This window comes from Myiozetetes cayanensis, unplaced genomic scaffold (genome assembly GCF_022539395.1).
Source record: "Myiozetetes cayanensis isolate MyiCay16 unplaced genomic scaffold, myiCay2020 scf59, whole genome shotgun sequence".
Taxonomy (NCBI): domain Eukaryota; kingdom Metazoa; phylum Chordata; class Aves; order Passeriformes; family Tyrannidae; genus Myiozetetes; species Myiozetetes cayanensis.
The window spans coordinates 173,673-197,386 of NW_026087842.1; the positions used below are offsets into that span (position 1 = coordinate 173,673).

Below are 23,714 nucleotides of genomic sequence, written 5' to 3' on the forward strand. Positions count from 1 at the left end.
GATATAACATTATTTGTTTTAGGTTACATAATATATATTATTATATATTTGGTTATATTAATTATATACAATATATAATAATATAATGATGTCGTTTAGATAGAATTATATATTAATAATATATAATTATTCGGTTTTCAATTAAAAACTAATAAAACTAATAAACAGGTAAAAGCGAGAATTCTCTGTCTTATTAAACAAAATTAATAATTTTTTAATTTAATTTAATTTAATTAAGGCAGAAAAGGGACTCAAGTTCCAGGGCCCGGGGGCGGGGCTCCAGGCTGGGGGTGGGGTCGGGGTGGGGTTCAGAGTGGGCGTGGCCAATACGCAAACCACGCCCCTTCCCCCACCGTGGGTGTGTCTCGGAAGGCTCCACCCCTTCCACACTGGGGCGTGTCCTGCGCAGGCCCCGCCCCCTCCCGGGCACTTCTCGAGGTAAACACGCTCTGGTCCCGCCCCCTTTCTGGGCCCAGCCAATCCTCACCTCCAGGCCCCGCCCCCGCCTCCGCTCAGCCAATCAGCGCCCGTGGGCCGTTTCAAGGCCCCCCTGGGCCCCGCCCCCTCGGAGCGTCCGTCACAAAAATCACGAAAATAACGAAAATCCCGAAATACCCAAAATAACGAAACGCTCCGGACGAGGCCGCCCCTCCCCACCCCCCGAGCCCCACCCTCCTCCCTCCCCATCGGGGCGCCTCGAAACCGCCGCGGCCCCCTTTGCTCGGGTGGGCGCGCGCGCCCCCGCCCCCACCCTCGCCCCTCCCCTACCCCGGCACGGGGACACTCGCCCCTCCCCCCACACCCCAAATCCCCAAACCCCCAAACCCCCGGGCCGGACGGCAGCGGAACGGCAGGTACGGGGAGGGAGGAAGGGGGCGCGGCCGAGCCCCCGGGAGGGGGCGGGCAGGGGTTGCTGAGACCCCGGGGTGTCCCCGCCTCGCTGTCACCCCCGGGACACGCCCCCTTCCCCAATCCCGGGGGGTTTGGGCAGCCCTGAGGCCGCGGGGGGTTTCGGGGCGGGGACACCCTGCTCTGGGGCTGGGGGTGTCCCCAAACCAACACCCCCTGGGACCCCTGAGCGGGTGGGGACAGGGACCCCCGCGACCACCCGGGAGGGGCGGGAGGGGGTGTTGGGGGTCCAGAGGAAGGGGAGGGGAGAGAGGGGTGTTGGGGGTCCGGGGGAGGGAGAGGGTGTGTTGGGAGTCGGGGGGGGTGCGTTGGGGGTCCGGGGGAGGGAGGGTTTGTTGAGGGTTCCGGAGGAGGGGGAGAGGGGTACGTTGGGGGTCCGGGGAAGGGAAGGTGCGTTGGGGGTCAGGGGAGGAGAGGTGCGTTGGGGGTCCGGACGGGAGGGAGGGTGTAGTGGGGGTCGGGGGGAGGGTGTGTTGGGGGTCGGGGGTCGGGAGGGTGTATTGGGGGGTCCAGAGGGGTGGGAGGGGTGCGTTGGGGGTCGGGGGTCGGGAGGGTGCGTTGGGGGTTCCAGGGGTGGGAGGGTGCGTTGGGGGCTCTGGGACTCGTGGGCTTAGGGCGAGAAGGGCGTGTTGGGGGTTCCGGCGAGAGGGGGTTCGGGGTGTCTGGGGGCTCCGAAGCGAGGGCGGGGGGCCAGTCCGAGGGCCTCGGCCCGGTTCAAGTAATCCAGGATAGGCTGTTCCAGCCCGGCCTGTTCCCGGTTACTTGTCCCGGGAGGCGGCCGGTGACGTCACGGAGGGGCACAGGGGGAGGGCATCTCCCGGCCCCCACGCGTGTCACCCCCTCCCTCAGCCCTCCCCCCGCTGCCACCACCCCTCGGCCTCAACGTCTCTCACCCACCCAAATCACCTTTGTCCCTCACCCTCCCCCAGGTCCCCTGTAACCCCTGAAGCCCCCCGTGTCCCACCAGGGACCCCCATCCCAGGGGCAGGGACAGGACGGGGAGACACCTCCCGGACCCCCGGGATACCCGTGACCTCTCCCCGCGCCCCTCCCCCATTTACACCCCCCGTGTCACCACCAGGAGGAAACGCCCCCAAAACAGCTCCCTGTGCCCCCGGCTTTGGGGCGTCCTGGACACGCCCCCACCCCCAGACATCGCCCCCTTCCCGCCCACCCCCGAGGGTTTGGGGTGTCCTGGGCGCCTCCCCCACCACCACGAAGGGTTTGTGCCTCTTTTTGTATCGATTCGCCATTAAAACCCGGCAGGAAATTGGGGCTCCCTGGAGAGGGGGATCCACAAAACACTCCGAGCTCGTTCTTTCACACCTTTATTCACCTTCACCCCCAAATCTCGGGGTGGGGAGGGGCCGAGCCCTACCCCCTCAGGCCGGCGGCGCGGGGGGGTCCCGGGGGGGCTCCTCGGGGGGCTCCTCCCCGCACTGGAAGCGCAGGAAGTCCCAGACGCGGAGCCCCCCCCGGTCCCGCAGGAAGCGGCCCAGGGGCACCCCCGGCTCCAGGAGGGTCCCCTGCGCCAGCAGCCGCCGCTCCCCCTCGCCCCCCAGCTCGTCCTCGGGGGTCCCCAGCTCGGTGGGCGCCAGACCCACCACGTGCTGGGCCACCCTGCGCCCCAACTCCCGCAGCTCCGGCGGGGGGGGCCCCGGGCCCGGCCCCCCGCAGGACACCAGGGCCCCGTAGGTGCCCATGGCCACGGGGGGGCCGGGGGGCACCCACCCGTGCGTGTAGGTGGCCACGAAACCCCCCGGGGCGCGGAGCCACCCGGCCCGGCACAGCGACAGCCGCTCCCCCAGGCGACCTGCGGGGACAGGGGCACGGGGTGAGCCCCAAAATGGGGACAGGGAACCCCAAAATGGGGAGGGGGGTACGGGGTGAGCCCCCAAAATGGGGACAGGGAACCCCAAAATGGGGACAGGGGCACGGGGTGAGCCCCAAAGTGGGGACAGGGAACCCCAAAATGCAGAGGGGGGCACGGGGTGAGCCCCAAAGTGGGGACAGGGGCACAGGGTGAGCCCCAAATGGGGAGGAACCCCAAAATGGGGAGGGCACGGGTGAGCCCCAAAGGGAGAAACCCCAAATGGGGAGGGGGGCACAGGGTGAACCCCAAAACTGGGGGCATGGGGGGGCACAGACTTTACCCCCTGAAATGGGGGAGAAAGGGGGCAGAGCCTGTGCCCCCAAACAGGGTGTCACAGCCTGCACCCCCTGAAATGGGGGGGTCCCAACCCACACCCCCAAAACTGGGGAGAGGGGGGCAAGCCTGAGCCTCCAGAATGGGGGAGAGGGGGGTCATAGTCTCTACCCCAAAACTGGGGGAGAAGGGGGATCATGGACCGCTCCCCCACCCCGAGATCCGCCCAAACACATTCTGGGGGTGGCACTGGGGGGGTCCCAGTGGCACTGGGAGGGGACCAGGGCAATTCCAGATCCCTGGGATACCGGGAGGCACTGGCGGGGTCACTGGGGGTGGGGGCTGAGGGGGTTTGGACATAATAGGAGGGACTGGGGGGCACTGGGCAGGCTGGGATGGGCATGGGGCGGGCACTGGGCAGACTGGGAGTACTGGGATTAGCACTGGGTGTACTGGGAGCACTGGGATGGTCATGGGAAGGGCACTGGGCATACTGGGAGCACTGGGGTCCTCACTCACCCATGGCCAGTGCCAGGTGGTCACTCAGCAGGTCCCCCCCGTCCCCCACCCGCAGCTGGGCCAGCTCATCCTCTCGCAGCAGGTGCTGGGGGTGGGGGGGAGGGTCAGGAGCACCCCAAACCCTCCCTGGCACCCCAAACACTCCTGGCACTGCAAACCTCTCCCACACACCCCCAGCACCCCAACATCACCTTGGCACCCCAAAACTCCTCCCAACACCCAAAACTTCCACCGACTCCCCCACCCAACACCCCAAACTCCTCAGCACCCCTAACCCCCCCAGCACCCCAACATCACCCTGGCACCCCAAAACTCCCCAGCACCCCCAACAACCCACCCAGCATCCCCAACACCCTCACATACTGGCACTCCCCCAGCACTCAAACTCCTTCAGCACCCCAACCCCTCCAACAACTCCCCCAACACCCCAAAATTCCTCCAGCACCCCAAAACCCCCCCAAGCACTCCCCCAACTCCCCCCAGCACCCCAACATCACCCTGGCACCCCAAAACTCCCCCCAGCACCCCCAAACCCCCCCAGCCTCTCAGATCCCCCACCTTGGTGCCCTCAGCCCCCTGGCAGTGCCCCAGCACCCCCCTGGCCGCCATCTCCACCAGCTGCTGGAACTCGGGGGTCCTGGCCACGAAATCCGTCTCGCAGTTCACCTGGGTGGGGGGGGGGTTAAAGGTGGGCACAGGGAGACCCCCCTTGAGGGATTTGGGGAGCCCCCCCCGGTGTCCCCACACTCACCTCCACCATGACAGCAGCAGAGCCCTCGCTCAGGACCCCCACGAGCCCCTGGCGGGCCCGGGGGGCTCCGAGGGCTGCGGCCTTGGCCCAGCCCCGGCGGCGAGACTCGGCCTCCAGCCAGGCCTCAGCCTGGGGGGCAAATTGGGGGCAAGTTGGGGGCACAGGGTCGCCCAGTGTCCCCCAGGCACTGACTCGGCCTCCAGCCAGGCCTCGGCCTGGGGGCAGAATGGGGCAAATTGAGGGGTACAGGGTCACCATGGCCCCATGGGGGCTCACGGGGGGACACTGGGGTGACCCTGCTGTGGGGGGAGGGTGTGCAGACCCCAACACTGCAGCTCCACCCCACCCCCAACCAGGGATGGGGCTGCCCCAAGGACCCCAGAGTCCCCCTCTTTATTGCCCCACTACAGGGAGGATCTCAAGGCTTCCCCCTTCTTCTCCCCCTCCAGTCCTGGCCCCCAGCTCCCAATCCCACCTCCTGACCCCCAAGTCCCCCATAGGTTGTTCCTGCACCCCCGGGTCCCCTCCCTGTCCTGCTCACCCTCCCCAGCGCCCCCAGTTCTTCCCACACCCCACACAGGTACCCCCTCCCCATTCCTGGCCCCCTCCTCACCTTGCCCAAGGTCCCCATGCCCCCGCTTCCCTGACCCCCCTCCCCCGTCCTTCAGGTGCCCCCACCTCCCAGGTGCCCCCTTGTCCCCAGTGCCCCCCTTGTCCCCCAGGTGCCCCCCCATCCCCCAGGTGCCCCCACCTCCCCCAGGTGCCCCCCGTCCTCCAGGTATCCCCCACCTCCTCCAGGTGCCCCCAGTGCCCTCCCCATCCCCAGGTGCCCCTCCTAGTGCCCCACCTTCCCCAGATGCTCCCCGTCCCCAGATGCCCCCAGTGCCCTCCAACCTCCACGCAGGTGCCCCCCGTTCCCCAGGTGCCCCCACCTGCCAGCAGGTGCCCCCGCCCTCCCCCAGGTGCCCCCAGTACCCCACCTGCTGCAGGTGCCCCCATCCCCAGTGCCCCCATCCCCCAGTGCCCCCACCTGCCCCAGGTGCCCCCACCTGCCGTAGGTGCCCCCTCGTCCCCAGTGCTAGCCTCCCCAGGTGCCCCCATCCCCAGTGCCCCCCATCCCCAGTGCCCCTCACCTCCCCCAGGTGCCCACCCATCCCCAGTGCCCCCCAGGTGCCCCCTCCCCAGGTGCCCCCACCTGCCGCAGGTCGCCCCCGCCCTCTCCAGCGCCTCCCGGCTAGCGCAGCACAGGCTGTCCCGTCCGCGCCTGCAGCTCCGCAGCCCCCGCAGCGCGGGGGGCCCCGCTCAGCCAGCGGCACGAGGGGCCTGCGGGGGCACGGGTGGAGGCAGTCAGTGCAGCACGACCCCCGGCCAGGGGGTGGGGGAACTCAGGGGGACAGGCTACGGGAGGAAGGGAGGTCAGAGGTGGGGGTGGGTCTGAGGGGTGCCCGGGAGAGGGCCGTGGAGTCCCATAGAGGGGTGTCCGGGGGCCCCAGGGATGGGTGCCCAGCGTGGGGGTCGGGAGTGGGTGCCATGGGGGGTTCGCAGTGGGGTGGGTTCCATGGGGGTTTCCGGGGGTCCGGGCGTGGGTTCCTATGGGGGTTCTCGGTAGGATGGGTTCCGTGGGGGATCCCGGGTCAGGGGTGGGTTGCACAGGGGGTTCCCGGACGGAGGTGGGTTCCCTAGGGAGGGTTCCACGTGGGTTCTGACGGAGGGGTTCCATGGGTGGGTTCCACGGGGTGCGGGGGGAGTCCAGGAGGTGGGGAGGTTCCAATGGGGGTTCTCGGAGGTGGGTTCCCGTGGGGGTAAACGGGGAGGGGTTCCTGTGGGGTTCTGGGGTGGGGTGGGTTCCATGCAGGGTTCCCAGGGGGTACCCGGGGGAGTTCCACGGGGGAAGGGTTCGGAGTGGGTTCCATGGGGGTTCTGGGATGGGGGTGGGTTCTGTTGGGGTTCCGGGGTGGGGTGGGTTCCATCAGGGGGTTCCCGGTGGGGTGGGTTCCATGCGGGGTTCCACGCAGGGGTTCTGGGGTGGGGATGGATTCCATGGGGGGTTACCGGTGGGGTGGGTTCCATGGGGTGGGCTCAATGGGGTTCCCAGGGTGGGTTCCATGGGGAGTTCCCAGTGGGGTGGGTTCCATGGGAGTTCCCGTGGGGGTCCCAGGGTGGGTTCCATGGGGGGTTCCCGGTGGGGTGGGTTCCATGGGGGTTCCCGTGGGAGTCCGGGTGGGTGTGGGTTCCATGCGGGGTTCCACGCAGCGGTTCCAGGGGGTGTGTTCCATGGGGTGGGTTCCCGGTGGGGTGGGCTCAATGGGGTTCCCGGGGTGGGTTCCAGGGGGTTCCCAGGAGGGTCCGGGGTCTCACCCTCGCCGCCCCCGAGCGCGCTCAGCACCGCGCGCTGCATTCCGGGCTGCCCGCGGCGCCTCCTGATGACGTCACTGATCTATCGCGTGACGCCACTGAAGCGCGACCGACACCCCAGAGCCCCCGGCCCCGCCCCCCATAAACCCAACGAGGCTTTCCCAAAGTCCCCGACCATCACAGACCCTCCAGGCCTCTCTAAAGCCCCCAGCCTTGCCCAGACATCCCCCCACCGCAAATTGGCCCCCACCCCAAACTCCTCCACGCCCCCAAATCACACCGGGGGCCGAGCTGAGGCCTCAGGGCCATTTAACCTCCCCCAGACCCCCTGCCTCCCATGAGCCCCCAGGACAGGGGCATCCCCTCCCACCCCCATAAGTCCCCTCCCCCAACGAGGCCTTTCCAAAGCTCCCCAGACCCTCCCAGACCCCCCGACCTTTAAAGAGCCCCTCCGCCCCCTCCAACCCGCAGAGACCCCCAGGGCCTTTCCAGAGCCCCCTGAACCTCAGAGAGCCCCCTGACCTTTCCAGACCCCCACGGCCTTGTCCAGCCACCTCCCCAGCAAGAGCCGACACCCCAGAACCCCAAACTCCCCAAATCGCAGCCAGCGCGCTCAGCTGAGACCCCTCAGAGCCCGTTTATTGCCCCTCCGGGCCCCCAGTCCCCCGCCCCCGCCGTGTCCTGGGGGTCCCCCGCCCCCTGGCGGGGGCTCAGCCAGTAGATCTCGATGTCCCTCTGGGGGTCCCTCCGCAGCAGCCGCACCCCAAAAAACGGGGGCAGCATCCGCTCGAAGAAAAGGGGGGTCCCCCCGTCCCCCCCCCGGCGGCGGGCGCTGAGCAGGGCCCGGCCCGGGGGGGTCACGATGTGCCGGAGGGTGGCTAGGAGGGGGGCGAAGGCGCGGGGGTCGTACACGATGTCGGAGCCGAGCACCAGGTGGAATTTGGGGGGGAAGCGCCGCTGGTCCCGCCCCCAGCGCAGCGCCCGCACCCGCGGGGGCCCCCCCGCGACCCCGGGCCAGGGAGCCCCCCGGGAAGTTGAGCCGAACGTTCTCCCGCAGCTGCGGCAGCGCCGCGGGACGGTCCGTGAGGGTCACCTCGGCCCCTGGCACGGACAGAGGGGTCAGCGGGGCACCCCAGACCCCAGGGAGCCCCCAAACCCACCGGGAACCCCCAAACCCCCGGGAACCCCCAAACCGCCGGGAACCCCCAGACCCATCGCAAACACCTGGGAACCCCCAGACCCCAATAAACCCCGGCACAGCAGGGTCAGAGTGGGCACTCCAGACCCCCTGGAGCCCCCAAATCCCAGGAACCCCCAAACCCCAATAAACCCTGGCACAGCAGGGTCAGAGCGGGCACCCCGAACCCCCTGGAACCCCCAGACCCCAATAAACCCCAGACAGCGGGGTCAGAGCGGGGCACCCCAGACCCCATGGAACCCCCAAACCCCCAGAACCCCCAAACCCACCAGGAAACCCCAAACTCCTGGAACCCCAGACCCCCAGGAACCCCTCAACCCCCGGGAACTCCCAGACCCATCGGGAACCCCCAGATTCCCGGAACCCCAAACCCCCGGGAACCCTCTGGAACCCCCAGACCCCAATAAACCCTGGCACAGTGGGGTCAGAGCGGGCACCCCAAACCCCCAGGAACCCCGAAACCCACCAGGAACCCCCAAACCCCCAGACTCACAAACCCCCAAACTCAAATAAACCCCTCCCCTCACCCCTCAGGTGCCCTCCCTACCCCAAAAGCTTCCACCCCAGCCCCATGACTACCCCCCAGTGCCCCCAATGCCCCCGCACCCAGCATGGCAGCGAAGATCCCCACGATGCCGGTGCCCGCCCCCAGCTCCAGGACCCGCCGCCCCCCAGGTCCAGGCTCTGCTCCCCAGGAACCGGCACAGGGACAGGGCCTGGGGGGCACAGAGGGAGTGTTGGATGGGGGGAGGGCAGCACCCCGGCCATGGGGATCCTTAGGGAACCCCCGTACCCCGTTCTCTCAGTGTTCCCCATCGCCGCCCCACCCTCCTGGGACCCCCGGGACGCCGCGTGTGTTCCCCCGGACCCCTCAGCCCCCAGTACCCCTCCGGTATCACTCGCTGGTACCCCGGGATGTCCCCACCTGCCCCCGGGATGTCACCGCCCCCCACCCCGGTACTCCGGGATGTCACCGTCCCCAGTACCCCAGGATGTTCCCACCCGCCCCCGATACCCCCGGGATGTCACCGCACCCCCGGTCCCACGGGATGTCACCGCCCCCGGGATGTCACCACACCCCCTCCCGGTCCTCCGGGATGTCACCGCAACCCCCCGGTACCCCCGGGATGTCACCGTTCCCCAGTCCCCCGCGATGTCACTGCACCGCCCCCGATCCCCGGGATGTCACCGCCACCCCGGTAACCCCGGGATGTCACCGTCCCCCGGTACCCGCGGGATGTCCCGGTCCCCCCCGGTACTCCCATTATCCACCCACCCCCAATGCGCCCCGGAGCCCCCGGAGCCCCCTCACCGCCTCCCAGACGCTGCCGGCGGGGCCGAGCCCCGGCCCGTGCAGCTCCGCGATGCGCAGGACGCGCCCGCACAGGCGGAACCGGCGCCGCGCCGGGAAGGACTCGGCGAAGAGCTCGGGGTCGCGGGGGAACACGGCCCGCAGCCCCTCTTCCTCTTCCTCATCCCCTTCCTCGTCCTCTTCCTCCTCCGTTTCCTCCTCCTCCTCCTCCTCACACCCCCCCCCGACCCCCACGTGGGCCGTGGGCGCCGCCATTTTGGAAAGGGCGGGGCCGGACCGCGCCCCCGCACCTGATTGGTTGGTTCAAGCTAAGTCACACCTACATGGGGCGTGGTCTTGAAGCTCCACCCCCGCAGAGCCCGGAGTGGTCCGAGGTCCCCTCCCCTACCCTGGTGTCACCCGGGGTCCCCTCCCCCCTCCCGTTGTCCCCCTGTGTCACCTGCCCCATGTCCCATCCCATGTCCCGGTGTCCCCTGGTGTGTCCCTGCTGTCCCCTGACCTGTTCCCTCCCCATCCCAGTGTCCCCCAGTGTCCCCCGCCCCATCCCTGGCGTCCCAGTGTCCCCAGTCCTGTCCCCGTTGTCACCGCCCTCCCAACCTTGTCCCCATGTCACCCCAGCCAGACGCCCCTGCTCCCTCTGGGGGTTCTTCCCGATGCCACCCTCTGTCCCCTCCCTCTCCTGTCACTGTCCCATCAACACCAGTGTCACCGGTGCCACCAGTACCATCCCAGCCCGGAGCCAGCCCCGGTGTCTGCAGTGTCCCCAAGGCTCTGGTGTCCCTGCTCAGGGTGTCCCTGTCCCTCTGCTCTCCCTGTCCCCATGTCCCTGTCCCCCTGTCCTTCTCCTCCTGGTGTCACCGGCCCCATGTCCCTTTCCTTGGTGTCCCTGGTCCCATGTCCCTGATCTCTTGTGTCCCCAGCCCTGGTGGCCTTGGCCACGATGTCCCTACTCCGAGAGTCCCTGTCCTTGGTGTGCCTGCTGTCCCTGGCCCCACACCTCTGTCCCTGCTGTCCCTGTTGTCCCTGCTGTCCCTGCTGTCCCTGGCTCCTGGTTGACCTGGCCCTTGTGTCCCTTATGCACTTCTTGTCCCACTGTCCCTGTCCCAATGTCCCTGCTCCCTGTCCCCCTGTCCCCATGTCCCACTGTCCCTGTCCCAATGTCCCTGCTCCCTGTCCCCTGTGCCAGCTGCCCCTGTCCCAATGTTCCCATCCCAATGTCCCTGCTCCCTGTCCCTGCTGTCCCTCTGTCCCATTGTCCCTGTCCCAATGTCCCTGCTGTCCCTCTGTCCCACTGTCCCTGTCCCAATGTCCCTCCTCCCTGTCCCTCTGTCCCTGCTGTCACCGGTGTCCCTGTCCCTCTGTCCCTGGCGGGGGAAGGGGTCGGGTGCCAGCCCCCGCCAGGGACCCCTCAGTGCCACCTCTCCGGTACCCCATCCCCACTCCCGGTGCCCCCCCGAGCCGGGATCTCCGGGATCAGCAGGATAACCAATAACCGGGGGCAGGGAGTGACCAGGGGTCCCTCGGGAGTAATGAACAACCTTCCTCCCAACCCCTGGAGTGTGCCGGGACCCCCACGCGGCCGCGTCACCACCCGCGTCACCGGGTTAATGGTGGCCCAGGGGGGGCAGGGAGCGGCGGGGGGGTCGTGGAGCTCAGAGGGGGGGCTGGGGAGAATTTGGTCCCTGTGTCCCCCGGACTCTCCCCGCGGGGCCGTTCCTGGAAGCCCCCGGGCAGAGTGGGTCAGGCCCCCAGGTTGCTCAACCCCCTCCCCAGAGCGGCCTCCAACCCCCAGGGTTCCCAGAAATCACCTGGGTTTCCGCAGCCCAAATTCCCCAAACGAGGCCGAGCGGGAACAGCCCGGGCGGGGGATGGGACTGGGAATGCGGGGGAGGACTGGGGAGACTGGGGGGATCGCACTGGGGAGACTGGAGGTGTTGGGGCACTGAGAGCGGGGGGGAACTGGGAGCGCTGGAGGGACGGGACACTGGTGGGGACTGGTGAACTGGGGGCGTGGGGGGACTGGGACAGTTGGGGAGATTGGGGGATACTGGGAGCACTGGTGGGACTGGAGACACGGGGGAGATGGGAAGGACTGGGGGACACTGAGGGAACTGGGAATACTGGGAGCACAGGGGGAACACTGTGGGGGACTGGGAGCACTGAGGGGGAGTGGGGACACTGGGGGGCACTGGGAGCATTCGGGGAGCACTGCAGACACTGGGAGGACACTGCGGGGGAGTGGGGACACTGGGAGAACTGGGGGGATACTGGGAGAACTGGGGGGACACTCGGGGAGCACTGGAAGCACTGGGGGGTACTAGGAGTACTGGGGCGACTGGGAGCGCTGGAGGGCACTGAGGAGCACTGGGGGAGCACGGGGGGAACTGGAAGCGCTGGGGGGGATTGGGGAGCACTGGGGGGGCACTGGGAGTTACTGTGAGCACTGGTGACACTGGGGGGTACTGGGAAGACTGGGGACAGTTGGGGAGACGGGAAGGACTGGGGGACACTGAAGGGACTGGGAATACTGGGAGCACGGGAGGGCACTGGGCAGCACTGGGGCAAACTGAGGGGGGCACTGGGAGCATGGGGGAGCACTGGGGGAGCACTGCAGACACTGGTGAGCAGTGGGGACACTGGGAACACTGGGGGGCACTGGGGTAGTACTGTGAACACTGGTGACACTGGGGAGTACTGGGGACAGCTGGGGACACGGGAAGGACTGGGCGACAATGAAGGGACTGGGAATACTGGGAGCACGGGAAGGCACTGGGAAGCAATGGGGCAAACTGGGAGGCACTGGGAGCACTGGGGGAGCACTAGGGGAGCACTGCAGACACTGGTGAGCAGTGGGGACACTGGGAACACTGGGGGGCACTGGGGGTACCGGGGGGGACTGGGGGAACACAATAAGCACTGGTGACACTGAGGGGTACTGGGGAGCACTGGGGCAGCACTGGGGGGGGACTGGGGAGACGTGAGGGGGACTGGGGGGCACTGTGGGCACTGGTGACACTGGGGGTTACTGGGGAGAATGGGGAGAGCTGGGGACACGGGAAGGGCTGGGGGACACTGAAGGGACTGGGAATACTGGGAGCACTAGGGAACACTGGGAGCACTGGGGGGGACTGGGAGCACTGGGACCGCCAGGGGGCGCTGTGGAGCCTATGTGGGCGTGGTTTGAATGTATGACGTCACTTCTCAGCGCCCATCCGTGACGTCATTCCCGCGCCACCGGAGCAGCGATGGCGGCGCAGGGAGGGGAGGAGGAGGAGGCGCCGGTGCCGCCCCAGAAGCGCTTTTACCGCCAGCGTGCGCACTCGAACCCGCTGGCGGATCACACCCTGCGCTAGTGAGTGCTGGGGACACCCCAAAACCCCCCCGGGACCCCCATCACGGCCCCGTGCGTAACCATGGTAACCGGGACCCCCTCGAACCTCGTCCTGCATCCCCTCCCGGTCACACCGGCCCGCCCCGCTGCCCCCCCCGGTACCACCCGGGCCGGGTACCGGGACCCCCCTCGTGCTCCATCCCCTCCCGAGACCCCCGGTAACCCGGGCCGGGTACCGTGACTCCTCACGGCCCCCGAGCCCCCTGACCGGCCGTGCCCCCGCAGCCCCCGGCCGCAGGACATGGACTGGGCCTCGCTGTTCCCGGCGTTTTCCTGCCCGACGCCCCCGGGACCCCCGGCCCGCGTGGAGTTCGCGGACGTGGGGTGCGGGTACAGGGGAGCTGCTCGGTGAGAACGGGGTCTGTGGGTACCGGGGGCACGGGGAGCTCTGGGGAGTGCAGGTACGTGGAGGTCTTGGGGGAGGGGGATGAACGGGGGGTCATGGGGGCGCAGGGGATCCCTGGGGTCTGCACCCCGAGCTGAACCCCAGCCCCTGGGGGTGGGGAGCTGAGGGGGAAAATGGCATTGGGGGGTTGTTGGGATGTCCCTGATCCCGTGCTCCCCCAGGAGGGTCCGGGGGGGGGGTTGTTGGGGTGTCGCTGACCCTGTGGTTCCCCCCCGAGATGTTTGGGGGTGCTGGGAAGGGGTGTCCTTGACCCAGAGTCCCCCTGGGGGCTGTCGCTGAGCCCGTGCCCGCCCCGCAGTGGCGCTGGCGGAGCTGTTCCCGCAGCGCCTGGCGCTGGGGCTGGAGCTGCGCGGGAAGGTGGCCGAGTTCACCCGGGCGCGGCTCCGGGCGCTCCGCGCCGCCCGGCCCGGCCACTTCGGCAACGTGGCCTGCGTGAGGGGCAACGCCATGAAACACCTGCCCCACTTCTTCCACAGGGCACAGGTGGGACCCCCGGCACCCCCCCCTACACCCCCCTGAACCGGCCGCATCCCCAGGAACCCACCACCGAAACCCCTCAGAGACCCCAACCCCCTGGGCACTCCTGGGACACCCCCAGTCCTTCTACGGGGTCCAGGTGGGACCCCTGGGACCCCCTCCAACACCCCTGAACCGACTGCATCCCGGAACCCCCAAAACCCTCAGGGACCCCTGGGACACCCCCAGTCCTTCCACGGGGTCCAGGTGGGACCCCCAACACCCCTGAACCAGCTGCATCCCGGGACCCTCCCCTGAAACCCTTCAGGGACCCCAACCCCTGGGCACCCCTGGGACACCCCCCAGTCCTTCTACAGGGTCTAGGTGGGACCCTTGGGACCCCCAACACCCCTGAACCGACCGCGTCCCGGAACCCCGAAACCCCTCAGAGACCCCAACCCCTGGGCACCCCTGGGACACCCCCATTCCTTCCACGGGGTCCAAGTGGGACCCCTGGGACCCCTCCAAACCCCACCACCCCTGGGACCCCCAGCACCCTGGGTCTCCCCACCCCCAGGACCCTTAGGACTCTTCCCAACCTTGAAACCCCAGGATCCCCTTCCCAGGACAGGATCCCCAGCCCCCTCCCTGTCTCCCCCTCCCGGGTGCCTCGTCCTGCCCCACACTCCAAGGGGTCCCTGTGGGGACTGGGGGTCAGTGCCAGTGAGGTGCTGCTCCCCTGACCCCCCTGTGCCCCCAGCTGTCCAAGCTGTTTTTCCTGTTCCCCGACCCCCATTTCAAGCGCACGAAGCACAAGTGGAGGATCATCAGCCCCGCCATGCTGGCCGAGTACGGCTACGTGCTGAGGCCTGGGGTGAGCCCCCACCCTGCTGACCCCCCCTGAGCCCCCCAGACCCCTCAGTGGGGCCACTCCCCCCCCAGGATCCCCTGGGATTGCTGGGGGGGAAGGAGGGTCCAGCCCTGCTGGGATTGGAGGGCTTTGGGGTGTCCCTGATTGGGGGTGTCCCTCATTTGGGGGTGTCCCTCATTTGGGGGTGTCCTTGATTTGGGTTGTCCCTGGTTTGGGGTCCCAGGGCCTGGTGTACACGGTGACAGATGTCCCTGAGCTGCACCAGTGGATGCTGCAACATTTCGGGGAGCACCCCCTGTTCGAGCCCCTGACCCCTGCCCAGCTGGTGAGGGGCACTGGGGGGCACTGGGTGTGATGGGGGGGCACTGGGGATTGACTGGGGGGCACTGGGTGTTATGAGGGGGCATTGGGGGCACTGGGGATTGACTGGGGGCACTGGGTGTTATGGAGGGGGCACTGGGGGCAATTGGGGACACAGGAATGGGGGAACGTTGAGGGTGGCACTGGGGAACTGACTGGGGGTCATGGGGGGCTCTGGGGGACAAGGGAAGTCACAGAGGGGTCAGTGGGGGGGGACCCGGGAGGGATCCCTGATGCCCCTGGGGGGTCCCTGGTGTCCCCAGTGCTCCTGTGGTGACCCCATGTTGTTCCAGGTGTCCGTGGGGGGGTCCCTGATGCCCCCAATGCCCCTTGGGGTGTCCCCGGGGGGGGTTCCCCAGGTGGTCCGTGTTGTCCCTGTGTTGTCCCCGGTGTCACAGCCCCCCCGTGCCCCCCCAGGCCGCGGACCCGCTGGTGCCGCTGCTGCCGGCGGTGACCGAGGAGGGGCAGCGCGCCCAGCGGGCTGGGCGGCCCCCCCGCACCGCCGTGTTCCGCCGCCGCCCCGACCCCGGGGCCCTGAGGGGCCGGGGAGGCGGACCCCGCCAGCCCCGGGGACCCTCCCGCGTTTTTAATAAAGCCGCAAAGTGTCCCCAAGCCTCGTCTTTCCACGCCCCCAAAATCCACCCGGGTGTGTGTGGGGTCACTCCCTCCCACGGGGGCTGCTAGAATTCAACCCCCCAAAAACGGGGAGGGCGGGGCCGGTTCCTGCCTCAGTTTCCCCATCGCAGGAAACCCCGGGGGGAGGGGGTTGGGGGACCCTGGTTACCCCCCCGCCCCTTCCCCACGCGTGGGGGGGTTCCAGTGCCCCCGCCCGGTGGCGCAAGGCGGAAATTCCCGGGAATGCGGGCCGGGGTGGGGGGGAATGCGCCGTGTCTGTCTGTGTGTCTGTCTGTGTGTCTGTGCCCCGGGGGGGTCAGACCAGCCTCTCCCGGGACTGGGGGGCGCCTCCCTCAACCCTAAATGCGGGGTGAGGGTGCTGGGACCGGGTGGTGTCTGGGGGGTTGGTTTTGGGGGGGTTTGATTGGGTTTTTTGGGGGGCCCGGGCCCGTTCGCGCCCCCGGTTCTGCCCACGCCGGGAGGGGGGCGGAGCTTTGCCCCGCGGCCCCGCCCCCTCCGAGCGCTGATTGGCCAGAGGGAACCCAGCATGCAAAACAGCCCTTTTGGGTGGGCGTGGCTTAGCATCTACGGGGCGTGTCTAATTTTGAAGTGGGCGTGGGTTCTGGTGAAAAGGGCGTGGTTTGATGGCCTGGGGCGTGGTCCTGGCGGAGGGGGCGTGGCCCCGGCGGCTCCACGTGGGCGCTATAAAGGCCCGGCCCGGGGGCCGCGGCTCAGTCGAGGATCGGCCCCGAGACCCCCAGATATTCCCCCGCGCCCCTCGGCTGCTCCCCCGCTCCTCCCGGTGCCACCAGCGCTGCCCGTGTCCCCTCGTGTCACCCGAGCCCCCAGCCCGCTATGCCCCCCACCCTGCGCCCCCCACTCCGGGCTGTCCTGTCCCACTCCCTGCCCGAGCCGGGGGTCCCGCGGCGTCCCCCGACCCCCCCCCGGCCCCTGGGGCTGGCGGAGATGCCGGGCCCGAGCTCCTCGTCCTTCATCTTCGAGCTGCTGTGCCGGGGGGGTGCGGAGGCTGCACGAGATGCAGGTAACGGGGCCGGGGTGGGGGGCACGGGCGGCCCCTCCAGGCTGGGGGTGCGGGACCCTCTGCCCTGGGACTTGGAGGGGGCGAGGGGACAACGAGTGCCACCGTCTGGGGCTCGGAGGGGACAGGGTGTTCCCCACGGGGGGTCTAGGTGTTCCAGAGCTGTGGACGGGGTTTGGAGGGGCCAAGGGGGCTGTGAACGGGGGGGCTGTGGGTTGGGGTGGGTTGGGGGCTGCCCGGGGTCCGATCCCACTCCCTGGGGCTTGGAGGGGACAAAGGGACGGGGAGACCCCCTGCCACCACTCGGGGCTGGGAGGGGGCGAGGGGGACCTGGCAGGGTCCTGGTCCTGCTGTCCTGGGGAGGGCACAGAGGGGCTGGGGGGGCTCTGGGAGGGGACCGGGGATACCCCAGACCCAGCCCCTCGAGTCCTGGAGGGGACTGGAGAGACCGCGGTGTGGGGAGACCCTGATTTTAACCCCTGGGGCTTGGGGAGGCAAGGGACCCCCTCACTGCCCAGGCTGAGGGGCTCGGGGACCCCAAACTGATCCGCAGGGCGTGGGGGGGGGATGGGATCGGGACCCTGGGCTGTGCAGGGGCAGGACCACCTCATGGTGCCCCCCCAGTGCCGGGGGGAGGGGGAAGCGGTACCGGGGAGGGGGTGCCAGGGGTGCCCTCAGGGAGACACAGCGGGGCGGGGACCGCGGGGAGAGCGGGATCCCCCACTCCGGGCCGCGCTGCAGCCGGTCCTGTGCGACCCCTCCCTACCCGGGACCCCCACTGCGACCTCCCGGTGTCCCCCCCCGGGACCCCCATCCCGAGGCCGGGGCTGTTCGGTCCCCGGTGCCCCCCGAGCGGGTGCCGGTCCCGGGTGGGGCCGCTGTGGGAGCCCCGCAGGGCCCGGTGTGACCCCCGTGTCCCCCCTCCCTGTGCCCCCAGGTCCACGCGCGGGCGCGGTTCGGGCCGCTGTGGCGGGCGCGGTTCGGGCCGGTGCTCACGGTTCACGTGGCCGAGCCCACGCTCGTGGCTCAGGTGCTGCGCCAGGAGGGCCCGACCCTCCCGCGCCCTGAGCTGCCCCTGGAAGGACCACCGGGCCCTCCGCGGGGTCCCGGGGGGGCTCCTCACGCTGTGAGTCTATGGGAGGGGTCACCGAGGGGAGGGGGCTGAGCCTGGGGATGATGGGGGTGCTCCACGGGAGGGGGTCTGGGGGCTGTGGGTAGGATTTGGGGGCTGCCTGGGGAAGGGGCTGGGGGCTATGGGGTGGAGGGGTCTGTGAATGGTGGTCTGGGTGTTGCCCACGGGGGCGCTGCCTGGGGGGTTGGAGGCTGTGGATGGGGGTCTGTGGACTACCTGGGGGCTCTGTGTGTTCCCCGTGGGGGCTGTTTGTGGGGTCTGGGGGCTGTGGGTGGGCTTTGGGGGCTGCCGGGAGGTCTGGGGGCTGTAAATGGGCTGGGGGGGTCTACGGGCTGAGGGGGTTTTGGGGGCTGGGCAGGGGGTCAGGGGTCACTTTTGGGAGGTGACCCCACCCCACGCACAGGGGTTGGGGGCTGCACGTGGGGTTTGGAGGGTCACACGGGGGTCTCACAGAAGGGGGTCACAGGGGCTCCCAGGGCTCTCGTGGGTTGGGGGTCTCTACCTCATGGGGTTCCAGCCTCCCCACCCCGGCCCGTTCCGGGAAGGGCTTGTGGGGTGCGGGGGCCCGAGGTGACTCAGGAGTGATTCAGCCCCCGCCCCCTCCCCGCTTTCCCCCTGCCACCCCCACGCAGGATGTGAGTAACTGCCCGGGGGCCCGGCCTCGGCAGGGGTGGGGAGGACCCCAAACCCTGCACAGCCACCACACCCTCCCCCGGCACCCCCCAACCACCCCCGGGGGCTCAGGGACCCCTTGGCTGTCACAGGTGACACCTGCAGGGACCCTGGAGTTGCCTCGGGGGGGGCTGTGTTCCCCTGGTCCCACCTGTGTCCCCCTGGTCCCACCTGTGTCCCTGTGTCACCCCGTCTCTGCCCCTCACCTGTCACTCGTGTTCCCATCCCCTACTGTATCCCTGTCCCCATCCCTGTCCCCATCCCTGTCCCCATCCCCCCCATGTCCTTGTTCCCCTCCCTGTCCCCACTCCCCCATTCCTGTGTCCCCTGTATCCCCTTTGCCCTGTCCCGTGTCCCCTGTGTCCCCTGTGTTGTGTCCTCGCTGTTCCCCCATGTCCTGCGTATCCATATCCCGTGTCCCCTCCATGATGTGTCACCTGTTCCCATCTCCCATCCATGTCCCCTGTCCCCCACACGTCCCCCTTACCCCCCATATCCCATCTCATGCCCCTTGTCCCTCCTGTCCCCCCCGTACCCCCCATGACCCGTGTCCCTGTCCCCCCGTGTCCCTGTCCCCCATGTCCCTGTCCCCCCATGTCGCTGTCCCCTTGTCCCCCGTGTCCCTGTCCCCCCATGTCCCTGTCCCCCATGTCCCTGTCCCTTGTCCCCACGTGTCCCTGTCCCCCATGTCCCTGTCCCCTTGTCCCCTGTGTCCCTGTCCCCCCGTGTCCCCGTCCCCTTGTCCCCCCGTGACCGTGTCCCCCCGCAGGGAGGGTGATGCCTGGCGGGGGTCCCGGCGTGTGCTGGCGCGGGGGCTGCTGGCTCCGGGGGCTGCCGAGCGCTTCGCGGGCCCGGTGGCGGTGGCGGTGGCCGAGCTGGTGACGCGGCTGCGGTGGCTGCGGCAGCGCCACCCGGGGGGGGTCGTGAGCGACGTGGGCTCCGAGTTCAACCGCTTCGGCCTCGAGGGTGAGGGGGGGACCCCAGAACCAACCCCCCCAAAGGGCAGGGACACCCCCAGATCCCACCTGTGTCCCCCCAGATCCCCCCTGTGTCCCACCTGTGTCCCCTGTGTCCCCTGTCCCACCCATGTGCCCTGGGTCCCACATGTACCCCCTGTGTCACCCCTGTCTCTGTCCCTCACCCGTCACTCGTGTCCCCATCCCCCACCCTGTCACTGTCCCCATCCCTGTCCCCATCCCGCACCCTGTCACTGTCCCCCCTGTCCTCATCCCTCTCTCTGTCCCCTCTCCCCCATTCCTGAGTGTCCTCTCCATGCCCTGTCACCTCTGTCCCAGTCCCCCACCTGGCTCTCTGTCCCTCTGTCCCCCACCTGTGTCCCCTCTAAAGGGTCCCCCATGTCCCCCTCCAAGGCCTGGACCCCCTTGGGGCTGGAACCCCCCCCACACAGGGACCCTCCTTGTCTCCCCAAGGGACTCCCCATGTTCCCCAAGTCCCCCTCTGTCCCTCAGTGTCCCCAAGTGTCCCCAAGGACTCTTGAGCTTCCCCTCCCTCTGTCCCCGTGTCCCCGGGGTCTTCCATGGTCCCCAGGGTGCCCCAAGTCCCAATGTCCCCTCATATCCCCATGTCCCCACTGTCCCCATCATCCCCATATCCCCCTGTCCCCAGTGTCCCCATGTCCCATTGTCCCCGGGGTCTTCCACGGTGCCCAGGGTGCCCCATGTCCCCAGTGTCCCCCCACCCCCGTGTCCCCACATCCCCAATGTCCCCTGTGTCCCCCCAGCCATCTCCTGGGTGCTCTTCTCCTCCCGCCTGGGCTGCCTGGGGGACAACGGGGACCCCGAGGCCACCGAGGCCACTGAGGGTGTGATCCGGTGCGTGGGGGCGGTGCTGGCGCTGACCCTGGTGACGATGGCACTGCCCAGGCCCCTCCTGCGCCTCGTCCCTGCCCCCTGGGACGCCTTCTGTGGAGCCTGGGACCAGCTCTTCGCCTTCGGTGAGGGGACAGGGGACATCCCTTGGGGACAGGGGACATCCCTTGGGACAGGGACACTGCAGGGACAGGGGGACATCCCTTGGGGACATGACCCACTGGGGACACCGGGACATCCTGTGGGGACCCATGACCGTGGTGACAGTGCCATGGTGTCATCCCTCTGAGCCAGGGGACACGTGGACAGCACGTGGTGGTGGCACTGAGGGGGTGTTGTTGTCCCAGAGTCACAGGGACACTGATCTGATGGGTGGTGTTGTCCCCAGCCAAGGCCCATGTGGACAGCACATGGTGGTGGCACTGATGGGTGTTGTTGACAGGGTGTTGTCCCATGGCCATGGTGGCACTGACAGTGCTGTTGTCCCCATGGCCATGGTGGCACTGACAGTGTTGTCCCATGGCCATGGTGGCACTGATGGGTGTTGTTGACAGGGTGTTGTTGTCCCCTGGCCATGGTGGCACTGACAGTGTTGTTGTCCCATGGCCATGGGGACACTGACAGTGTTGTTGTGCCATGGTGACACTGACAGTGTTGTCCCATGGCCATGGTGGCACTGACAGTGTTGTTGTCCCCTGGCCATGGTGACACTGACAGTGTTGTCCCATGGCCATGGTGGCACTGACAGTGTTGTTGTCCCATGGCCATGGTGGCACTGACAGTGTTGTCCCCTGGCCATGGTGGCACTGACAGTGTTGTTGTCCCCAGCCAAGGCCCACGTGGACAGCACATGGTGGTGACACTGACAGTGTTGTCCCATGGCCATGGTGGCACTGACAGTGTTGTTGTCCCCAGCCAAGGCCCACGTGGACCGCCGGGTGGCAGTGGTGGCAGCGCAGGGGCCACTGGCCTCGGGGGACAGCTGTGTCACCGACCTGCTGGCCCGGGAGCGGCTCCCCATGAGCAGCATCTACGGCAACGTCACCGAGCTGCTGCTGGCGGGGGTGGACACGGTGAGGGGGGGGCGCCGGGGGGGCCCCGCGGGGCGCGCCGAGGTCCCCGTGTCACCCGCGTGCCCCTGTCCCCAGGTGGCCAGCACGCTGGCCTGGAGCCTGTACGAGCTGGCCCGGCACCCGGGCACACAGGCGGCCCTGCACCGGGAGCTGGTGGCCGCCACTGCCACCCACGGGGTCCCCAGCGCTGTCCCCAGCGGTGCCACCAGCGGTGACGGGGCCAGCGCCGGGGCCACCGCGGCCGCGCTGAGACGGCTGCCCCTGCTGAGGGCTGTGGTGAAGGAGACACTCAGGTGACAGGGACACGGGGACAGGGGTGGGGTGGGGATGTGGGGACATGGACATAGGACATGGGGACAGGGATGGGGTGGGGACGTGGGGTCAGGGACACAGGACATGGGGACAGGGAGGGGATGTGGGGTCAGGGGTACAGGGACGTGGGGACAGGGATGGGAGGGGACAAGGACATGGGACATGGGGACAGGGATGGGGTGGGGACGTGGGGAAGGGGATGTGGGGAAGGGGATGTGGGGATGAGGGTGGGGATTAAAATGGGGACAAGGAGGGCGATGGGAATGATGCTGAGGATGGGGGATGAGGATGATGGGGGAGACGAGGATGAGGGTGGGGGTGAGGGGGATGAGGATGATGGGGGTAGGGGAATGGGAAGGGAGTGGGAGGGAGGAGGATGGTGGGAATGATGCTGAGGATGGGGATGGGGATGGAGGGATGATGTGGATGGGGGCATTGGAAGGGGAGGGGGATGGGGATGGAGATGTGGGTGAGGGGATGAGGATGATGGGGGTGGGGGAATGCAAAGGGGATGTGGGGAGGATGAGGATGGTGGGGAGGAGGAGGATGAGGATGGAGCCCAGGCTGAAGATGGGGACAAGGACAGGGTGGGGCTGGGGCCGGGGTGGGGATGCAGAGGGGCCAGGAGGGTCAGGGCTGAGGTCGGGGCCAGGGGTGACCCCGTGCCCCCAGGCTGTACCCCGTTATCCCGGCCAACGCCCGCGTGGTGCCCGACCGCGACATCCACGTGGGGAGTACCTGGTGCCCCGCCAGGTGAGCGAGGGGACACCCCACCACACACCACCCCGAGGGTCCCCAGCGTGTCCCCTGACCCCCTGTCCCCCAGACCCTCATCACCCTCTGCCACTACGCCACGTCCCGCGACAGCCGCTTCTTCCCCGAGCCCGACTCATTCCGCCCGGAGCGCTGGCTGCGCCACCCCCACCCCGGGGACGGCTCTGGGGACACCCCTGGGCACCCCAGGGCCACCCCCAGGGCCACCCCCGGCCCCGGGCACCCCTTTGCCTCCCTGCCCTTCGGCCTCGGCCCCCGGAGCTGCGTGGGGCGCCGCTTGGCCGAGCTGCAGCTGCACATGGCGCTGGCTCAGGTGGGTGTCCCTGCCGCCCCCCTGGCCCTGCCGGCCCCCCGGCCCTGCCGGCCCCTGTCCCCCCTGTCCCTGCCGCCCCCCTGTCCCTGCCGGCCCCCTGGCCCCTGGGGCCCCCTCCCACGTCCCTCACCTGTCCCTGCACCCCCCCAGATCCTGCTGCACTTTGAGGTGCGTCCAGAGCCCGGGGGGGCCCGGGTGACCCCCATGACCCGAACCCTGCTGGCCCCCGGCACCCCCATCGGGCTGCGCTTCCTGGAGCGGTGACACGGGGACAGCGGGGACACCGAGGACAACGAGGGACTCCAGGGACACTGAGGGACAGCAGGGACACCGAGGGACATCGAGGACACCAGGGACACTGGGGATGTTGGGGACAATGGCGAGGTCGTGACCCCACTGGTGGCCCCTCGACCTCGGCCGTGTCCCCTCCCACCGTGGTGTCCCCAAGGCCAGCGTGTCCCCCATCCCAGCGTGTCCCTGAGCCTCGTGGTGACTCCACACCTGGTGGTGGCCCCGACCCTTGACCCCCCAGTGACCCCACAGTGACACTACTTTGGCAGAGCCCCTGGGGGTGGCCGTGACCCCCTGGGTGTCCCCAACCCCGTGGTGGCCTCAATGACCCCGATGGTGGCCCCCCCACAGCCCGGTGGTGACCCCAGCGCTGCTGGTGGCCGTGGCCTCCCCCTGTCCCCTCCCCCTGTCCCCTCCCCCCGGTGATTCCGGGTTTATTTATTGGCAATAAACTGATTTTGGTACCTCTGCAGCTCCTGCCCCTCCCCCACTGTGACTCAACTCCCCCTCCGTGACCCCCCCGGGGTGGGTGGGGGTGGAGCGAGGTGAGCCCACGGGGGCGTGGCCTCACGGGGAGGGGGAGGGACAGAGGGGGAGACACGCGGGAGGGGGGTGTTGGAGACCCCTCCGTGTCCCCAGAGGGGTCAGGGGAGCCCAGGAGGGGTGGGGAGGGTCAGGGGGTTAACCCGGTCGGTGCCACCCCCGAGGGGAGTCAATGTCCCAGCTGGGAGGGTCTGACGTCAGCACGGGGGACTCTGGACCCTCGTGGGGACCCCTGGGGCGGCGGGCGCGGTGACCGCCCCTCCCCCACCCCCGGGGCACCCGCAGGACAAACCCCCAACCCCCACCCCTGAGCGGGCTGGGGTCCCGAGTGGGGAGGGGAGGGTTTGGGGTCCCGCCTGTCCCGGGGTTTCTCTGCAGGTCCCGCTCTCCCCCACCCAAAACACCCCTGAATCCCCCAAAAACACCCCTGAATCCTCCCAAAACAGC

The 23,714-nt window shown here is 68.8% G+C and overlaps 4 protein-coding genes across 4 annotated transcripts; 2 read left to right on the plus strand and 2 right to left on the minus strand.

The window, feature by feature from the left end:
- Window positions 1-2,287: 2,287 nt before the first annotated feature.
- TSFM (Ts translation elongation factor, mitochondrial) lies at window positions 2,288-6,238 on the minus strand. The gene is made up of 6 exons (XM_050334777.1): window positions 6,197-6,238; window positions 5,521-5,559; window positions 4,326-4,454; window positions 4,133-4,240; window positions 3,575-3,659; window positions 2,288-2,722 (listed from the first exon to the last, which is right to left on the minus strand). The coding sequence occupies exons 1-6, from the start codon at window positions 6,236-6,238 to the stop codon at window positions 2,292-2,294; spliced, it is 834 nt and encodes a 277-aa protein (XP_050190734.1). The 3' UTR covers window positions 2,288-2,291.
- Window positions 6,239-7,293: 1,055 nt separating this feature from the next.
- On the minus strand, window positions 7,294-9,436 carry EEF1AKMT3 (EEF1A lysine methyltransferase 3). The gene is made up of 3 exons (XM_050334778.1): window positions 9,191-9,436; window positions 8,485-8,594; window positions 7,294-7,781 (listed from the first exon to the last, which is right to left on the minus strand). Exons 1-3 carry the CDS (start codon window positions 9,352-9,354, stop codon window positions 7,294-7,296), a joined length of 762 nt encoding a protein of 253 aa, XP_050190735.1. The 5' UTR covers window positions 9,355-9,436.
- A 2,340-nt stretch (window positions 9,437-11,776) lies between these two features.
- Window positions 11,777-15,358, plus strand: METTL1 (methyltransferase 1, tRNA methylguanosine). The gene is made up of 6 exons (XM_050334779.1): window positions 11,777-11,810; window positions 12,396-12,542; window positions 13,286-13,470; window positions 14,204-14,317; window positions 14,538-14,639; window positions 15,092-15,358. Exons 1-6 carry the CDS (start codon window positions 11,777-11,779, stop codon window positions 15,356-15,358), a joined length of 849 nt encoding a protein of 282 aa, XP_050190736.1.
- A 786-nt stretch (window positions 15,359-16,144) lies between these two features.
- Window positions 16,145-22,697, plus strand: LOC126650227 (25-hydroxyvitamin D-1 alpha hydroxylase, mitochondrial). Its single transcript, XM_050334780.1, is given in 13 exon segments — window positions 16,145-16,302; window positions 16,304-16,331; window positions 17,266-17,454; window positions 18,093-18,130; window positions 18,902-19,098; window positions 19,874-20,086; window positions 20,877-21,034; window positions 21,110-21,327; window positions 22,019-22,077; window positions 22,080-22,099; window positions 22,173-22,258; window positions 22,322-22,433; window positions 22,584-22,697. Coding segments are annotated over 13 exon segments (1,590 nt in total).
- Window positions 22,698-23,714: the final 1,017 nt, after the last annotated feature.